Source organism: Elephantulus edwardii, unplaced genomic scaffold, assembly GCF_000299155.1.
Source record: "Elephantulus edwardii isolate Elephantulus edwardi_28Jun2011 unplaced genomic scaffold, EleEdw1.0 scaffold00091, whole genome shotgun sequence".
NCBI classification, from domain to species: Eukaryota; Metazoa; Chordata; class Mammalia; order Macroscelidea; family Macroscelididae; genus Elephantulus; species Elephantulus edwardii.
The window spans coordinates 8,351,666-8,371,620 of record NW_006399841.1 but is presented as its reverse complement, the minus strand read 5'-3'; the positions used below and the strand labels follow the sequence as shown (position 1 = coordinate 8,371,620).

Below are 19,955 nucleotides of genomic sequence, written 5' to 3'. Positions count from 1 at the left end.
TGGAGAAAGGATGAAAGTTATCCAAGTTTTCAGGTCTTTCATTCATAGGGTTGCAATGAGTCATCTACGACTCAACAACACTTAACAACAACAAAATAATCATGACGGGGCACAGAGGAATTCAAGTTCATTGTCTATCAGTTTAAGAAATGTCTTTTAGTATCTTCGTATTATTTCTAAGAATTGGATGTGTGGGTGGTAGAAATATTTGTGTGTGTGTGTGTGTGTGTGAGCTTAGTACAACTGGAAGGAAAGGAATGACTAAGTGATGTGTCCCCTCCGTAAATGAAGTGGCAGAGGGTCAGCCAGATGTTTTCAGCTGGACCAGCTCCGCAGATGCTCTTGCCTTGCTTTGCTTTCATCTAGAGATTTTCCTAATTGGCTAGTTCAGTGGCAATTCAATGTTCCAAATGAATTTCGCTAACTCGTGTTGCATCATTTGCATCAACCTCTTGTCTAAAGTGAACCTATCTCTGGCCCTGGAAATGCTATGAAGGAAGTGATCAGGACAGTTTATGTTTCCTGCCCTTGGAAGTGGTCTTCAGTGAGGTCAGGAGAATGGAATGAGAGTGTCCACAGATGACACTGGAGCTGTTTCCACAGCTGGCTGCAAAGAGTAGGCGTACTTTACAGATGAACCAACGTGTTGAGGTGGATGATAGAAAACAGCTGTCACGATGGAATAAGCAAAATACAGTGCTCTTGAAGATAGCCTTTTAATGACGAGTCAGGGCTCTCTCTCTGTAAAGGAAATGAAGAATGTCATTGTTGGCAGATGGCCTCAGGCTCACTTACTTTTGCATGAAGTAAAGTAAAAGTATGTACTGAGAGCCTGGGGTGCTAGTCAAACCGCCTGACCTTACTTACGGAGCATTCATTTCCTGCACACCTTACTTTCCTGGGTGTTAGGGGGGGGAGGGAGAGGAGGAGAAGGTAAGCGAATAACTGGTTCAGAATATTTTTCCCTTGAATAACACAGCAGCAGAGTGCTTGAGAATTCAGAAAATGGATTTTTGCCAAAAGTTTACTTTCACGTATTTGAAAGCCTGCATCCTTTTTAATGGAAGTTTTGAAAGGTAATCTAAAGATGGTAAACAAACAAAGTGAGGCTGGTAAACACCAGGTAATCTGAATACTAGTTATTTGTTCATCTTTGTTTCCCTTCAAGAACAGTACAGAACTCTCAGAATATCTTGGTAAACTATTTTTTTGATAGGATGATGTTTGCTTGCTTTCTCTCTCACCTCCTCTTAAAAGATATTTAAAACGTCAACAGTAGCATCTGTTTTATAAATGGAGCTGTCTTTGAAAGGGTAATTTTTATAATAGCTTAATCTGAGAGCAAACAAGGGAACTTTCATAGCCTAATCCAGAGGGAGATGCACTCCTAACCCAATGACTGCCTTTCTTTAGAGGTTCAAATCCACCATGAGGTTTTCATGAGGAAGATGGAAAGTTTCTTCCAGTGGAATTTACAGCGTCAAAAACCATCTGGAGGGTCAGCTATGAATTCATACCAACTTAACAGCAATGCGCTTGTGAATGGGTCAGTCGATATTATCAGACAATCCAGTGTTAGATCACACTGCTTGGCCATGAGAAACATGGTCCTCACCCTCCATTCCCCAACTGCAAACCAGGAAATCATCCTACTTCTGCTACTTCTTCTAGTTTTGGCCCAGCATGACGGATGTCAACGTGTTCTACTCAGCTCCTATTCTAAACTGTCTTCCAGATAGAAATGCTTTCCACTGCTTCTGATTGTCACATGTTACTTAGATACACCCAAAAGCAAGGATCTGTAAAATGTAGAATTTGTTGGTTTGTTCTGGGTTTTTCCAATTCTTTATCGAAGAGGCAGAGTTCCCATGGTGAGAGGTAATAATACAGAGTAAATTAGTATGATACTCAAAACTCAAACTCACTGCCTTCCAGTGGGTACGGATTCACGCTGACTGCCCATCAGGTTTCCGAGGTTGTAGATGTTAATGAGAGGAGACTGCCCACCTTTCTCCCTAGGACCCTTCTGGTTAGCACTGTCACATGGTACAGCCGACCCGTGGATTATGCCACCTGCACTTGGTGGACATTACAGGAAGTTGTTTTATTGAGATTTGAAGTTTTATAGGAGATCTGAAGTTCTGAACTTGGCCAGTAGCAGTGGAGAAAAAAATAAGAATAGATTTGGAGATATTTGTGTTATAGGATTCACAAGGTGTTATGTTTGTTCTTATGTGCCATCGAGTCACCTATGACCCATAGCAACCCTGTGTACAGCAGCTCTGAAGCCTGCCCTGTCCTGAACCAGTCTCATTAATTCTGACTTACCAACCCCAATCGCCTCAGTCGCTCTATCAGTCCATCTCATCCAGGGGCTTCCTTTCCAGTTCTGTATCTCCATCCTTCCAAGCATGATGTCCTTCTCCAAGGACTGGTTCCTCCTGGCTGTGTGCCCAAAGTATGTGAGATGGAGCTTCAAGATCCTAGCCTCCAAGGAGAAACTTGGTTTCACACTCTCCAAGATAGACTTGTTTATTTTCTTGGCAGTCCATGATATGTGCAAGACTCTTCTCTAGCACCACATCTCAAAGGCAGTGAGTCATCTTCTGTCATCTTTAGGCATTGTCCAGCTCTTTGACACATAGCAAGTGACCTGGATTAGGCACACTTTAGTCTCTAGACTGACATCATTGCTGACTAAAATCCAACTCCTTGCCATCAAGTTGATTCTGACTCCTGGTGCCCATGTAGGACAGCATAGAACTACCCCGTGGTGTTTCTGTAGCTGTAAATCTACCCAAGCCGATGGCCATGCTTCCTCTCTTGGAGAACTTGGGATGTTTGAACCTCTTCTTTTGCTTGGTTGCTGGTGTTTACCCTCTGTAGCACCAGGGCCTCCCTTTGACTCCAAGAGATACTTCTAACTTATTGGTGAAGCAGAAGATGTTGTTTGGAAAAGATGGGCATTTATTTTTAGAGTTGCCACAAAAATATGCCATAGATTCTATGAAGAAATTGAATTGGAAAAGGTAGAAACTGCTGAGGAAGTGAACTACGTATTAACTCGTGTTTGTGACTCCATCAAGGGCATGCAATTATGCTCCAAACGGAATAGTTGAAGCTGCCTTACCCTCAAAGAAAAGATGAAAACTTAACAATGTTAAAGTGAAAACTAAAAATCTCTTTAAAAACAATGTAATATTGTTGGTAAGATTGTAAAATGATTACAACCATTCTGGAAGGAAGGCAGTCTGGAGCTTCCTCAAATAGCTGAAAATAGAAATTCCATGTAACCCAGCTATTTCACTACTTGGAATATACCGTGCGAATATGAGAACTGAGGCACAAATAGAGATTTGTACACCGATGTTCATAGCAGCAATATTCACCATCTCAAGAACATGGGAACAGCCCAAATGTCCAACCACAAACGAACGGATTGAGAAATTATGCTACATTCACACAATGGAATACTATGCAGCATGCAGGAGCAGTAACTTTGTAAATTATTACCTAACTTGGGAGGGACTGGAGAGCATTCTGCTGAGTGAACCCAATCCCACAAGGGTAAATATTGAATAAGACCATTATTGTGGAATGAGTATAAGGATCCAGGAGGGGTGGGAGAGGCTGGAAGCAGAGGGATGTGGATGTGCAGGGGGAAAAGGGGATTAATCATTGGGTTGTACAATTTGATGGTGGGGTGGGTGGGTGAGGGAAACTGAAAGAATTTGTTCCAATTTGTGTTTGAACAAATAAAAAAAATATAAAAATTTTAAAAAGCATTGTAATACAAGATTCATTCAAAGTCATGGAAGACATTTAAAAAAAAAAAACACCACAAACAGAAATCTAGAAGAGTTTTTCTCAGACTCTAACATGCTTGGGACTCACCTGGGAATCTTAATGAGATGCAGATGACAACACAATGGGTTAAGTAGAGTCTGAATCTCCAGCAAGCTGTGTTACACTGCAATCCTGAACCCACATCGTGGGTGTGAGGACAAGGTGCCCCTTAGTCCCTTTCAAATCCTTGACTCTTGTTAAAAGATTAAGTGATAATCAACAGGTCATAAATTGCAAAGTGGTTTCTAGACCTAGTAATCTTTTCCCAAAATGTGGCCCATGGCAACCCTGTGAAACAGAGTTCTCCTCTAATGCATGAGATGTTCCCTTAGAGCAGAATGAGCTTGATGTTGTTACGGCCATTCAATCTCCTGCAGCTTACAGAGATCCTGGGCACAATAGCTCTGCATCCTGCTTTATCCTGAGCCAAACTCACTGTCTCCAACACATCACTCCCGTTACCCCCTTATCCCAGTTACTGTATCTATCTATCTCCTCCAGGGTCTTCCCCACTTGCACTGACCCTCGACTCTTCCAAACATGATGTGCTTCTCCAAGGACTAGTTCCTTCCGGCAATATGTCCAAAGTATGTATGTCAAATATGTCAATATGTCAAAGTATATTTGATGGAGGATCAAAATTCTTCCCTCTCAAAGAGCAACTTGATTTTACTCTGTCTAGAACAAACCTGTTTATCTCTTGTCAGTCCCTGGAATATTTAATGTTCTTCTCCAGCACCACAACTCAATGACATCAATTCTTCTGTCATCTTTAGTCATTGTCTAGCTCTCTGATGTTTATCAAGTGTGAAGACAATCCTCTGGATCAGGCGCACCTTAGTCTCTAGACTGGTGCTGTTGCTCTTTAGAAGTCTGGAGAGGTTCTTGACAGATTTTCCCATTGCAATGCGTCTTTTGATTTCCTGACTGTTGGTGCCAAGAGTGTTGATTGTGGAACCAAGCAAGTGGAAATTGTTAACAATCTTCATCCCTTCTCCTTCTGCCATGGCACTGTAACTTCTGATTAACTGAGAAGAGGTAAAATTAATGATAATTGTTTTCTAATTTAGGAGAAGTGTCTATAGAACTGAAATGGAAGCAAAAATACAGCCAAGTGCCTGGCACAAATCTTACAACAATTAGGACATTGACGTATGGAAGCATAAAGCTGGCTTTCATCTCAACTCTTGGACAACTTTATGTGTGCTATCTGGACTTCTCAGAGTATAGATTGAGGATAATATATAAGCTGTGACATTAGGAGATGGCTGTTCCTCTAAGACTTACAGTGTTCTATTATAGAACCTTTCATGAATATATGCTGAGTTTGAGACGTGTGAGTAACAATTACATTAATAGAAAGTGGATTTTAAAAGGCGGGATTCATTCTAAAGTAGGGTTATGACTTCACACCACTATCCTATGGCAAGTTACTAGTACTAAACACACAAATTCCTCAAAGGGAAAAACAAATAGCCCAGAAATGTCCTCTGAGGGACCACAAAGCCAAGTGCATTTTGTCACAATTTACAGGACAAGGAACAGCTACTTTGCCAGTAATAGCCAGAATTGAGGTGTCTTGTGATATATTTAGGCAATTTGCACCCTGAACAATGGCTGTAAGTAAAAGAATGGACAACTTTCCCTGCGGTAACCAGTGTGTCTTGTGAAATGTTTCTTCAGACCCTTCTTGCCTGTGGGATCCTGCAAGGCTTCTAAAATGATCTACAGTGGGGTCTTTTGGCTTATTTGCAGGTAAAGAGCTTTTAATGTGAAGCTTTATGATGGTTCACAGACCCGAGTGCTAGTTAAAGTGAGAAAAACATTTTACCAGACAAAAGATGGGGCCATAAATATTCAGGCATCTGCTAAGGGAACCAGTTTTCCTTATCATTTAGAAGAATACTGGCCTGGAATATTGCTTCTGACACACATTTTAAATTTTCTGTGCATTGCAAATCTACTTGGAGGTATATAAAATGCTGGTTGTACGGGTGAATATGGCCTCGCTTCTCTGACTGCATGGCAGAGTTTGACAAGAATCTAAGGCATGACTATTAAAGCCTCTTGTGGCGTGGGAAAGGACTCATACACTCCGCATTCAAAGCAGCGCATGTGGCTGGTGGTACATTCAGGAAAAGGTGCAGCGTTGAATAGGCTATTCACAATACTCACATAGAATGGCAATCACATCCTAAACGCTGATGTTAAATTTTCCCACAAAGTGTAGTGCGTGTAGGTGTCAGAGATACAGAAATTGTTATTTAGTCACCATTTAGTGGACATCTGTTTACTCCGTGGTAGGAACTGTTTTAGGTTTTAGGAACATTAGAAATATAAAGCGTTATAGGTGATACAAGTGGACTTAGAATCCAGGAGCCAAGGTAGGATCATGGTGAAGGTAGGTGGTGAGAGAGAAGAGAGGAGCAAGTGACCCACTGCCTGGCTAGTCAGGGGAGATGTTCCCTCTGATGAACATCTGACAAGCATCTGTTGTGTATAACCATCTCTGTTCACGGAGACAAGTGAGGGCGAGACTAAGTAGTTCATTGTGCTGAGAGAAGAGGCTGGTGTGGCTGGGCGAGTGGAATTAGGCTGAAGGAGAAATTGGCAGCCACTTTGGAAGATTGTGTTCACTCTGCCGAAGAGGCGATCCTAGCAGCACTCGCAGGCGCCTTCGTCGGGCAGGGTCAGGCAGGACTAGAGTGGAAAGGCACAAACTCGGGGGCGGACCTGCTGCTCAGCCTCTCTGGGTGACTTCCATCCAGAAAGAGCGAGAACAAGTGGAAAACACTTTGATCTCATCACTGAATTGTCCTGTTTATTGTTGCAGCTTTCTAAGACAATTTCTTTTCAACTGCCATTAGCTTAACAGGGTTCTAAAACATGTGACATGTGTTCCCTTAGAAATAACATTTTTTAGGAGGCTAACTCTGGTGCAGGAGTGTAATCTAGACTAGACATTTATAGAGAAGAGAATTTAGCATAGTTTCTTTTTTATTTCTGGGAAGAAAACTTAGCTGTATTCAACTTTAAAGGGAAGGATGGATGGACGGATGGATGGATAGATGGATTGACACACACAGAAAGATAGAGATAAACATACACGGTCTAACTGTATTAAGAAAATGAGTCATTCATATGACTAATATAATTTTTTAATATATAATACATTTGATAAGTAGGTATTGAGGGTTTCATTTGTGTATTTAAAAGTATGGAAAGAACTGAAATACATTGTGATTAGTTGATTGATTTGGTAAGAAGCCGAGTCATGATACGTGATCTTTGTTTTACAAATCCATTTAAGCTGATTTATGAACTGCATGATCCATCTGTGTAGGAAAGGCACGTCCCACAAAGAACCCACGAATTGAGCTGAAGTGCTGGAAGCAGAACCTTCCCTTTTCCAGACAAACGGTCTGGTTCCATCTTGTCTATGCAGCCCTGTACAGGTCTTCGTGGTGTGCGTGCTTGTGGACGGTAGATCCTGAGGTTGTTAACTGTTACTGCGTATGTAATTGGAATAGGAGGCTGATGAATATGAGTTTATTTTTTGTGAAAGCTATTTAAAACAAAAAAAAAACAAAACATGACAATGCTCACTGAAGAGGGCCTATAATCCTTCTATGCCCAATTTCTATTTCTGTGGGCTCCCCAACTATGATCTTTTGAAATAGAAATATAAAAGGCAAAATTATATCCTCCTGCAAAATGAAAATCTTTGCCTCATTTTGATAGGATCTTTTTTTATAACCAGGTATACAAATCCAATTATTAAAGAAACCTGTCTCTCACCTCAGTTGACATTCACTCAACAGAAATGTTTGACCAATGAGTTCAATCTCTTCAAATTTTCAACTTCTCTTCAACAAAGTAGCATATTTAAAAACCACTTTCTTTTTTAGGATTCTAAGGAAATTTAGTGATAATATCAAAAGTCACTGTTAATTTTTTTTTTAAGTTTTGGTCATAAGGTTCTAAAATGATATTTTTTTAAAAAGGCCTTGTTAGTAATTCTAGTGATCTGTGGACCTACTTTGGCAAGAAACACTTCAATGTGAGATATTTGCTTTATTGTCTCATTCAAAATGACACGATTGTGTAAATAGGTACTTAACCAACAATTGAAGTCATTATTCACAGCTGAATAGATATATTATGTGATTAGGATTCTTTCAAAGAAAACTCCACGGTTAAAAATAATATGCCTTTAATATCTTTGTGTAGTACATATAGGGAGCTCTGCTGGCCTATGTGTTAAAATTTGTTCTGCCAACCCAAAGGTAAGTAGTTCAAATCCACCAGCTCCTCTGAACAAAAAAAGATAGGCAATCTCCTCCAGTGTGATTAACAGCTTCTGAAAAGTTGTTGGAGGGTCAGTTATGGGTTGGTCTGATTCAATAGCACTTTGCAATAGTAATAGAATAAAAAAAAACCACTGAAATTAAGCATATTTGATGTACACATAGATTAAAACAGTATCATTTCCTAGCTAATAGATGTTCTCTTGCTGGCAAGCAAGGGACAAATTTCATCTAAATTTATCCATACAGCTATGGAAAGTATCTGCTTCTAAACATCACATGCCCATCTCATAACCTGTAGACAATTATGCTGTTTTTGTCATTGAGTACTGTCTACTGTTGAGTCATAAATGACGCATAGCAACCGTATGAATGGAAGACCCGTACACTTGTACTAACTTTTCCTCATTTCTCCAAGTTCAGAGAATTTCCCTAGGCAAGCTATTTCAGAAGTGGATGCCACTCCTGCTTCCAAGCTCGTTTCAATCGGAGAGCTCCACCAATCACTGTCCACCATGGTGACCATTATCGCATTTGACACCTCAGTGTCACAGTGTTCAGCATCACAGCAACCATGAGTTATCTCTGTATAGCAGATGGACAGATCAGTGCTATACCACTTAGAAGAGTTTTTGACCAAAAGCAATTAGAACCAGGCCTGAGGACCATGGATTAAAGTCACCTACCTTTAGCTTGGTAGCATCACTTTCTGTCCACTAGGCCAACTGAGCTCTCTAGTTGTTGTTTTTGCTAAGTGCCATCAAGTTGTAGGTGAAACATAGTGACCCTGTCACTTGTGTAACTTTCGTTGTTTCTCCAGGTTCATAGAGTTTTCAGAGGCAAGCTGTTTCAGAAGTAGATGCCACTACTGCTTCCAAGCTTGTTTTAATTAGGGAGCTCCGGCAAACACTGTCCACCATGAGTAACCATTCTCGCATTTGAAACATCAGTGTCACAGTGTTCAGCATCACAGCAACCACGAGTTACCTCTGTCCAGCAAGTGGACAGACCAGTGTTAGAAAAAAAAATATTTTAGCAACTGAGAATAATCCTGTCAAAGCACAAGAAAGAGCAACCCACCTGTAAATAACTAAACCTATAAGACAAATGGCAAAATAAATTTAATTTGAAAATAATCATAAAGCCATTGGAAATCCATAATTGTCTTGCTTTTTTAATTCTTTGCTCAATTACAGGATTTGGGAAATTGATTTAGCTGCCAATAAACGTTAATAACTGACTTATATCAGTAATATAATCTCAGCTAAGAGTCTAAAAATGACTGCTAGTTTGACTGAGTGCTGTATTCCCTTTCTAATTACTATCGCCTCAAATGCTTTCTTGTTTTATACAAAGGAAGCTGACAAATATATCTGTCTGTGCTTTGGATTTTAACTCTAGCACTAATGATACTTGGGGCCGAATTTTCCTTGTGATACTGTCTCTTCTGGGAATTTCCCATTGTTTGTGGCAACCCTGGTCCAGTGCTTTGCTGGCTCCGCTGTGATCCTTACAAATGCCTCCAGGTATTTCCACGTATCCCCTCTGGGTATCACAGAACAATTCTGTCAGGAATCACTGATAATATGTGCACACGAACAAAATTGTTTTCCTAAGTTCTACAGATTTGCAAATCTATGATAGTATTTGTGAAACTATTTACATCAAGCGAATCTCCCTTCTCAACTTTTTTTTTCTTTTTTAATGAAATAATTTTAATGAACACATTTTATAAATGTTTCAAAGAAGATAAATTTTCACCTGTTTTATGTATTTTCTCTCTGTGAACTTGAACAAAGTTGGTCCTCAATTACACAATCCCATGGATCTGTTTGTAAAAAAGGGGTAAAAAATAACCCACCCCAAAACCAACAAGCCTTCCTAGAGATATTTAAAAGGAAAATGTAATTTTTTAAAACTTATTTATTTTTTAATAATATTTTTTAGTATTTACTTTTAATAGTAAAATGCTTAGGCTTAAAATAAGTACTGGATCTGTTTGTTCATTTTCATAATTACTTTTATTTGGTCTTTAGAACCTTTTCAACTTTTAAGGTAGAGTATTAACTCTGGAGATACAAGTTAACGCATATATACACAAGTTGAACAACCATCATCTTAGAATAAATTGAAAGAAATTGTTCAAATTTGTATTCAAATTTGCAAATTAGTAGAAAAAAGTAAAAATAAAATGGAAAGGGGAAAAATTATAAAATCTTCTTTTCTTAAAAGAATAACTTTCTCAGAAGTTGTACTGCCTCCATCTTTGATCGTTGTTGTTTGCCTTCAAGGCCGAATGGACTCAGAGCTGAGCCTCGTGCAGGTTTTCAGAGGCAGGAGGTGGCATGAGAGGAGATTGCCCATCCTTCTCCCATGGTGTGGCTGGTGAATTCCAAATACATGACTTTGAAGCTTCTTACTACCAGGCCACAAGAACTACCTTCCATCTTGATTTGTAATCTCAAAACAGGATTTCCAAGTACTTTTCTTATTTAGGGTTTTGTTCATAAATAATTTTTTTCTGACAAGTATTTTTGAAATTTTATTACAACAACCCTATGTGCAGATACTGTACACAATGAACAAAATGGGATTTCTGTCTTTAGTTTTTGTTAAGTGCTGTCAAGTTGTCTATGACTCATAGCAAACCCTATGAACAACAGATCTGAATCTGTCCAATCCTGTCCCACCCATCTTCACCGTCTCTGCCACACTCAAGGCCTTTGCTGAGTCTCTGTGTCAGTACACCTGGTTAAGTGTTTTCCTCTCTTTTGCTCTCTCCACCCCCAAGAAGGATGTCTCTCTGCAAGGAATAGTCTCTCTTAGCAACATACACAAAGGGAACGAGTCAAAGTTTTATCATCTTTGCCTCCGATGAGCATGCTGGCTGCATTTTCTCCAAGATATGTCTGCCTTATAGAACAGTTTAAATTCAAAGTGTAGGTTAGCTGTTTTTAATTTAGCTGATTAATTAGCATGCTTATATATAGTAATAAATCACAAAGACATCTTTAGCATCTATTTATATCATTACTGTTTATTATATCATCAAAGGCATGTAAGAACAACTCTTGCCATCTTGCATGGTACAATCTTGTCAATGCAAACAGAATAATGATAAAGAAATGAAAGGGATTTGACAGTAAAATAGTAAGAGAGGTTTGACTTTAGTTTCGCTTGGTTGTGTATCATCTGCCCATACATCGAACATGTGAGAGTGATCAAACCACAATGTTTTCACTGTTGAAGTTACAGCTACCTCTTTTAGAAAATATCACACTGCTCCCTCCAAGTCACGTGGACATGTGTCAAGGTAGCTAAGCATAAGTAAGTAGAAAGATGCGAGACCTTTCCAACCATTTTCAATCCTTGTAACTGTGACACTTGGCCTTTCTATCCCTTCATGCCACCTCAACCCTCGCCCCTCAGATCATGGAAATATTAACAAGCACAAAAAGGTGAAACATTGGAGCCATGTGAAGATACCTAGAAATCCCTCCCAAGGTCTAGTGCAGATGATGTGATATATTTTGAAATAACCCTTAAGAAAAAGATGCGATGACCAGGATTGGAGGCTGTTCTATTTGTAGAGCCATTTCTAAAGTTGAATGGAAATGTGTGGCTATTCGTATGATGAAGTCCGTGCTACTATTGGAAAATAATTAATGCTTACCAGTTTTCTTGTAAATGTACACAATTTTCCTAACTCTGTTTCACAGTTGTTGTAGATACAATACATCCCACATGATATTTGTTCTAAAAATTCTAAACACTACTAAAGAGACAGAAAACATTAGATTTGTAAGCAAAGCATGTTTTTTCATTCATAAACCTAGTTATTATAAGAAAGTTGAGAAAAAAGTTGATAGTTTTGCATAAAGCATTATGAAAATTGTTTAAGATGAGCCGTGAACATGGTTCAAATCCACCAACCGCTCTTGAAACATTTATTATCCTGAATACAGAACAAATTATACTAAATGACATAAGTGAATCATGAAAGACAATTATTGTGTAAGACTACTGTTGTTGTTGTTATGTGCTGATGAGCTGCCTGCGACTCATAGCGATCCTATGTACAACAGCCCTAAATCCTGCGCTATCCCTTGCCAATCCTATTATCTCTGACACACGTATCCCCCTTACCCCAGATAAAGCTTATATAAAGAATCTGTATTAAAGGGCTAAGAGGGAAGTGGAGGGGAGTAAAACTTGATAGCTAGATTAAGTTGGTTAAAGAGCAAAGAAATATACACTACGGGTTGATTGTTGTTGCTGGGTACCATTGAGTCAAAACCGACCCATACCTGACCCTCCAGAGGATGCTCAGAGGCAGTGAATCACGTGGGAGGAGATCTCTTATCCTTCTCCCATGGAGAAGCTGGTGGATTTGAACTGTGTACCTTTGTGTATGCAGTGCAGTTCTTATCACTGAGCCACCAGAACTCCCTAAAAGGTTGATTACACATTCTAATTAATTAATTATATTAATGGTATTAATCAGTGCCCCAGTGGCAAGAAACTGTGCAACAATCCTGAATTCATGGGCATTCTCCTCTCGGACGATTAACTGCCTCTGAACACCGGCTGGAGGGTCAGCTGTGGGTCAGTTCTGACTGTACAAAACAACAATAATCAATGGCATTGTTATAAAACCAAATGTCTATGAATGATAATGCAAAAAAACAATATGATTTGCAATCTTTCATTTAAATAAAAAAGAAACCATTCAAAATAAAAAATTAACATCAAAAACAAAAGCATTCTAGAGAACACTTGCTCGTGGGCCCTGAGCCTGGATGCATAGAGCATTCCGGCCTCCACGCATCTGCCCTAGTTTTCCTGCTGAAAAATGTTTGTTTGACTGTAAAAGAAGTCAATGAGAAAACAATGCTTAGGGAGGGACAAATTATTCGAGAAATAGTCATTTTCTTTGTTCTGAGGATTCAAATGGCTTATTATTATAATCAGCCTTAATTATCATCTTTAAAATCAAAGTTTGAATTGTATGCTTTTTTAAATTTTTTAAACATTTTTATTCATTCCTTGTTGCACGTTTTCTTTCTGCCCCGTCCCTCTTCTCACAGTCCACTTTGCCATGAACCTCCTGTTCATTTAATAGCTAATCATAGATTCCTTTAGGACCTTGATTTTCCACCCACACTTCGCTCCCTACGTTTGCTTGTTGAAAATTCATTTCATTCTCCAGGGCAGGGCCTGAAGGGAGGAATCAGGCGAGGGAAGGAGAGCGGAAGAAGAGGCCTGGGTGGTGCTTGGCTCTTCATGTGACACTATGTATGAAGTGTGGTTCTAGAAAGATGTACAATTGCTTATACTGCCAACAGTTACCATAAATCAGGAAAGATGATCCTAAAATAAGCCTTTCATAATAGCTGATTGAAAGCTTGGCTTTAATTACTTTAAAAAAATTAATAGTGTTGCATTTGATTAGCATTTAACAGATGTCAGTATCCCATTGTCTTTCATCAAAGGCAAGATAGAAAGGAAATAGGTCAAAAGAATAGGAGAAAGCATGAAAAGTAGTAACTGTAATTTTAGATGATTTTGTATTAGATTTTTATACATCTTCAAAGACAGTCAAGGAACTCAGCTGGTCCAGCGTCATTCCTCAGAGGTACACACTAGCCTGTTTATCAAGTAGCATGCTACCCCTGGCTGTCCCGTTGACTGTGACTCAGAGTGACAATATGGAACAGAGCAGAAATGCCCCTCAATATTTCCAAAGCTGTAATATTTACCAGCTTAACAGGTGGGTGGTAGGGAGCTCTCCTCGCCTAGAAGGTAAGAAGTTGTGCTGCCAACACAAAGGCAGGATGGGAGAAAGATGGTCATCCTTCTTCCATGTGACTTACAGCCTCTAAAAAGCCACTGCAGAGTCAGTCAGTCCTTCTTCATGGCAATGAGAATGGCATGGAGACTTGACTGCCATGTCTTTCCCGGAGAGAGGCATGCAGGAACATTTGAATTACCAGCCTATTGGTAACCAAGTGCTTTAACTGCCTGCCACCAGGGCTCCCCGTCTGTAATCTCTGCCAAATGACTTAAACTGGGAGTCTTACTGAACATTGAGAAACACTAAAGAAGTCATGTTAATCTTCATATTTTTTTAGTCAAGGGAGTTTGCATGCATTTAGAAGAATCTAGGAAAGGCAATATCTGATTATCTTGGCATGCATTTGATATACACTATAGGATGCATCACAGATAAACCAGCTTACAGAAGAGGAAGTTGCCAAGTATTTAGGCATTTATTTACAAAATGACAGTGACAGAAGGAAACATGACACGAGGCTGAATTTAGATTCTTCAAGCAAAAGTAAACACATTTGATGTTAACACAGGTTACTGAGCTTAAGTTTTTTGAAAGCATTTCCTTGCTCATGGGGCGTGTTTTCAGACAAATCTTCTGTGTGCTTTGTAGGGTGCTGTGATCACACCGACCATGGACCATCCCATGTCAATGCAGCCGGCCAACATGATGGGTCCCCTGACACAGCAGATGAACCACCTTTCATTGGGTACAACGGGAACGGTGAGTGGAGGAGTTTTGCTTTCTTTTGGGTTGGTTTTATTTTTTTTGGGGGGGGGAGGGTGCTTTCTTTCTTTTTTTATTGAGAATACTTTTTTGTTTGTGTTCTGTTGTTGTTGTTTTACCAACCTTTATTGTTGAAACTTGCTCTGTCCCTTTCAGCCTTTGACTAACACACATTCCAGGTTCCTATAAGAATATATTGCATTCTGCATGTGTGTTTAACTTTAGGGCACATTTACCCACCCTGGCAAGGCAGAGGCATCTGCTGGGTTGCATTTAAATCTCCTGTACACCTTGTTCCTTTGACACAAGGCACTAGAAGACTCTGTGCTTTGGAGAAAGTGCCTTTATTATGTGCATGTGCAAATCTTGACCCTGTGACTTAATGCACTTGAACCTGGCTTGCTATTCCCAGCTGCTCACAACTTCAATTAATATATGACTCCTATTTTATGCACAAGGAAAAGATCAGCCTTGACTGTGATGGATGGACAGAAGTTTTTATTCACACTCAGTATTTAAATCAATTTAAAAAAATTCAGAACCTAAGGTATTCAAATTCTGTTACTTTTCCTTTGGATAGGTGTGCATAGATGATGTAAAAAAGAAAGAAGGGACACTAATGTGTTTAATCTTCCCTTATCATTGGGCTAGTTTTGACTAATCATATTTCTCTAGAGGGAGCAAAATTATGTTGAAATATCCTATTGCAGTCTTGATTTTATATCAAGAAGGCACTCGAAGCCATAAGCAAATCACTTCGGTTTTAAAAAATTAAAACAATATTTATTCAAAAAGTATACTTCAAATGCTTAAGAGGACAAATGCCTAAGAAAACCCAGAATATTAAAAATTTCTCACACGTTAAAGTATTAGAAGGAACTTCTCCTGTAAGCACCAGTCACAATTCAAATTTTTTCCCCTCATCTAAGTGCAGATAATCTTGTCAGTCATAAAGCTATAGAGAGATGAAAAGTGTCTTTTCTTCTGATTGTAGAAGCTTAAAATTAGAAAGGAGCCTGAATCAGGAGTTAGAATTCTGAATTACTGTTCTAATCCATCCTTGGAAAAAGAGTATCATTGGGCTTAATTTCCCCGTCTCTCTCCTTGTGGTAATGCAATTCTATGTGAAGGCACCTTGGCATATGTGTTTCTATATTGTTAAGTCTGTAGATATTATAGCTACTCCCTCTGGGTCTGAAGTTGCTCTTCAGAATTATCCTGACATCATCTCCATAAATCTTCACTGTGGGGTATTCGGAATTTCACCTCATAGCAGTGCCTTACTTACCACCTACATACATATGGATGTATAGGTTTTGGAGGATATGAATTTGTTAATATACCCACTCGTATCTCCCTTGCTGTTGTGTTGTTAAGTGCCGTCAAGCTACAGACGCCTCATAACGACCCTATGAACGAAAGACCTGAACACGTGTATAACTTTAATCATATCTCCCTAATCTGTTCTAAATAAGGACAAGAGTCCATAAACCTAATGAAAATTATCACATTGTCTCAATAAAGGAATTTATGAACAGAAGTGAAGTTCTTTTGTCTATGGCTTTAATTGCTGAACCTACAAAAAACAACTGATTATAAGTTAGCTGCCCCCAAACTTAACGTAGAACAATTTCTTTCTTAAACGTCAACCTAGGCTTTCAAAGGTCATGTGTCAGACCAATTTAAATCTGTACCATAGTGTAGCTTATTTTCATCAGGAACCTAGAAGTTGAAACTTAGTCTATTTTTACAGCTTTTAGTCATGTGTATAAATGATTTTACAATTGTTTTGTGCTTACTAACAAAGCAGGTCCAGGCAGGAATGTTAGGAAACCTGAAGTTTCTCAGATTTGCACTCACTTCCGCCTCTTTAAAAGATCATAAATTCTGAAAAACTTAAGCAACACAATCTTACTGTATAAAGTACAACAAGCCTTGATTGTGAGAAAAGGTGTTCTTACAGTGCAACACAGAAAAAGGAATGTTATGTGAATCCGACTTCTGAATCAAAAAACACCACCCAGATAAGCTGATAAAGTTCAAGTTAGGAAATTCAGAAGAAAAAAAAAAAGAGAGTTGTATTAACTAAGGATATAACTTAAACTCTTAGGCAACTGAAGACTGTGTGAGAGACCAAGAATAATGCTATAATGACAATAGTGACTGATTCATTAACCCATATTATTGTTGTCTGCTTGAACATTCTCAACACAATTAGACAAGATTTGATTTTTAGCAAGCTGGTAAGAGGCAAATAATTCCATAATAAAACATACCCACGCCCTTTTTTAGAGGGTAAAAGTTTGAAGCACATAGCCTTCTTTTAATACCACATCTCTAATTTGTTATTATTAATCTCCCACTTCACACAGGTAATAAATAATGCTAAGATACATTATTAGCTCTGAGTGGCATGCTACTTTGCAAGGGTTTAAAATTTAATAAGGTTCTGAGGAACAGAGCAAGAACAGTATTAACGGTGTTGATTCATTCAACAAACTATCATTGAGTGTCTTAGGTCCAGAGTACTGTGCACGGTGTTCTGTGTTTTTCCATTAAGCCATTACTCTTGTCTGGGATATGCCATCATAGATTCATTTACCTGAATTTTTGATGGGCATGTGAAGTAGTTATTACGCAATTGAAATTGTTTGTTTATTTATTTGAATAATAATGTTTCCACCTTATTGCATCTTTCCAAACTACTGTAGTCATTGTTGGGAAAGCAGCATGGGATCATGGATGAGTGGTGGGCTCTGAAATTCTGCTCCAATTCCAAGCCTGACTCTGCCCCTTATTATCTGTGCATGATTAAGCTGATGACTTCAGCTTTCCAAACTTTAATTTCCTCTTTTACACAGTGGGGGAAATAATATTTTCATCCCAAGGGTGTTGGGAGTGTTGAATGATACCTGTGTAATAGCCCGAAACTCTACCATGTATTGTCGCCAACAGATGCTTGTCCAATGAGCAATCCTTACTCCATTACCTTTGAACTGGTAGGATTCTTGTCCAGTTTGCCACATGGGGTGAAGCCCCCTCTCAGATCCACAGCACAACTCACTGGCTTATTATGCTTCATTTGACCCACTTATTTCCCTAAAACCTCTACTTCTTTTGCCCCTAATATACCATTTATTTCATCATTGCAAATCCAAACATATGTAGAGGCCAAACAGGTTAATATTAGTCAATAAAGTTGATTGATGTCAAGGGGGAAAAAAATAAATTCAAAAGCAAACTCTTGGAAATACAATCCCAAATTTCTTCTGTATTCACTTCACTGAGCTTTTGAAATACTCATACTATATAGATGATATGAGAGATTGTAATTCAGAAGTTTTAAAATACTGTACTAATGACTTCCCTGCCTAGGTTTTAGATGAACAGTGGGGAGAGATGGGGCCCTTGGGGCGCGTCCTCAGCGGACTTTCAGCCACTTATTGCCGTGTAAGCATAGAGACTCACAATGTCCATGTCTTCGAACTTGTCAACATGTAACACGAAGTTTCCTAAATTTAAATATTGAGTCCATTTTAAGCCTAGCACCCCAAGTTTGTGGTCCCTGCCCAAAGATTTTCTGGTTCTCTACCAACTGTCCCTTCTTCCTAACATCACAAGGTCCTTGTTTTTCTTTGCCTTAATCCCTCCGTACAAACTGACTCTCTACTACTTAACTTCCTTCTCATTCAGCATGATTCCACTAAGCAAACTCATTAACTTTCATGGCTATAATTCTCATCTTTTCCACTGATGATTCTTACATTTGAGTCCTCCCCACTACCTCATATTAGAATTATAGACTCATTTATCCAGCCTGCTGCTAAGTATCCCCGTGTAAACTTTCCTCAGATATTTCAGCCAATAGCACCAGAACTAATTCCATGATACTTCCTGAGCTTGTTCCCTATTGACCTTCTTCCCCTAAAATGTCCCTCTCCATATTTCATTGTGTGCTAATCATTTACTCAAGTTCCCCAACCAAAGACTCTCTCTTCTCTTTCCTGTTCCTTCAACACCATGTATCACTTTGTTCAAGTCCCAGCAATTCTGGCTTATAGGCATTTGACACTGTCACCTTTTTCTCTGTCTCTCTATGGCCTTTGCCCTGAAATGAGATCATTTATCATTTGGTCAATGGTGAGAATCTCTTAACTGGTCCCGCTATTTCCACTCTCAATTGCCTCCGTCACCATTCATGGTGTGGCCACAGCCAATCAATATAAAATTATCTGCCTGAACGTTTTTCTCTGACCTGAAATTTTTCAGAGGCTTTCAGATGTTTGAATTCACTGAAACTCTGCAGAGGGAAGTGCAAACAGTGACAAGGCAAGATTAAGATAAGAACTAGAACTCCGGGAACAGATGGGCTCCAGTGACAGAGCAGAGGAGGACGCCATGAAGGATCTGCAGTAGGCAGCGTGGAGGATTGATGAGAATTAGAACTACTTTAGAACCTTCCATTTTTTAAAGGGAAGATTTAGGCCTTAGACCATGTCCCACTTTGCTTTTTAAGAGCTCAAACTAAAAAAGTAAAACCTCTTTTCCATCTTCAGAGAAACACCTATTTTTATTCACATGTAACTTCATATGTTAAAATGAATGCTATGTAGTTTAACCTCTACAGTTTTCCATCTATTTTTAAGCTGGACAGAAGCTGAAGCCCTAAAATGGAATTACTTTTACAGAAGCGATATCATTGTTTTATTTCAGGGCTCAGTTGACTTTGAAGAACGTCTTAGCTCTTCTGCTTTTCTTTTTATCTTTTTTGGTATGTTTATTTGTCACCAGGATTCACTCAGTGGACCCAGCACCATGTTACTCATAATTTCTTATCATTTTATATTTATCTAAACCAGTGAATACTGGGGTTTTACTGCATCTTGAGAACCTTCAAATTGCACATCAGTCTTGTCTTAGAGGTTTCCTCTCATTTTGATATTTGTTCAGCTGGTGACCATGAGAAGCTTACAGTGCACCAGCATCTGGTGAAAGGAATGGAAACTTTTTCTTGTGCAGGATTCTATCTGCACTTTTGCACACAAACGTGTGTTCTCTTGTGGCATCATTGCGCTGCTATGACGTAGCAAGGCCACATTCAAAGATGACCTCTCAGTTCTACTCCATGTGTTCACCACATGGACAGTGTTTTTCTGTTCACCATATCCGTTCACTGTAATACAGTTCTCATGGTATCAGGTGGAACTCCTGAATTATTCATTTTGCTTAGAGGTTGCCTTTCTTCT

General features: G+C 39.0%; 1 protein-coding gene across 8 annotated transcripts in view; it reads left to right on the top strand.

Annotated features, from left to right (window-relative positions):
• RBMS3 (RNA binding motif, single stranded interacting protein 3) overlaps window positions 1–19,955 on the top strand; it is an 844,595-nt gene that overhangs the window by 766,046 nt on the left and 58,594 nt on the right. For all 8 annotated transcript variants that reach the window (XM_006890636.1, XM_006890630.1, XM_006890633.1 and 5 more), the window contains one exon: window positions 14,596–14,706. In XM_006890636.1, the coding sequence (XP_006890698.1) occupies window positions 14,596–14,706 (111 nt within the window). The remainder of the gene's footprint in view (window positions 1–14,595; window positions 14,707–19,955) is intronic.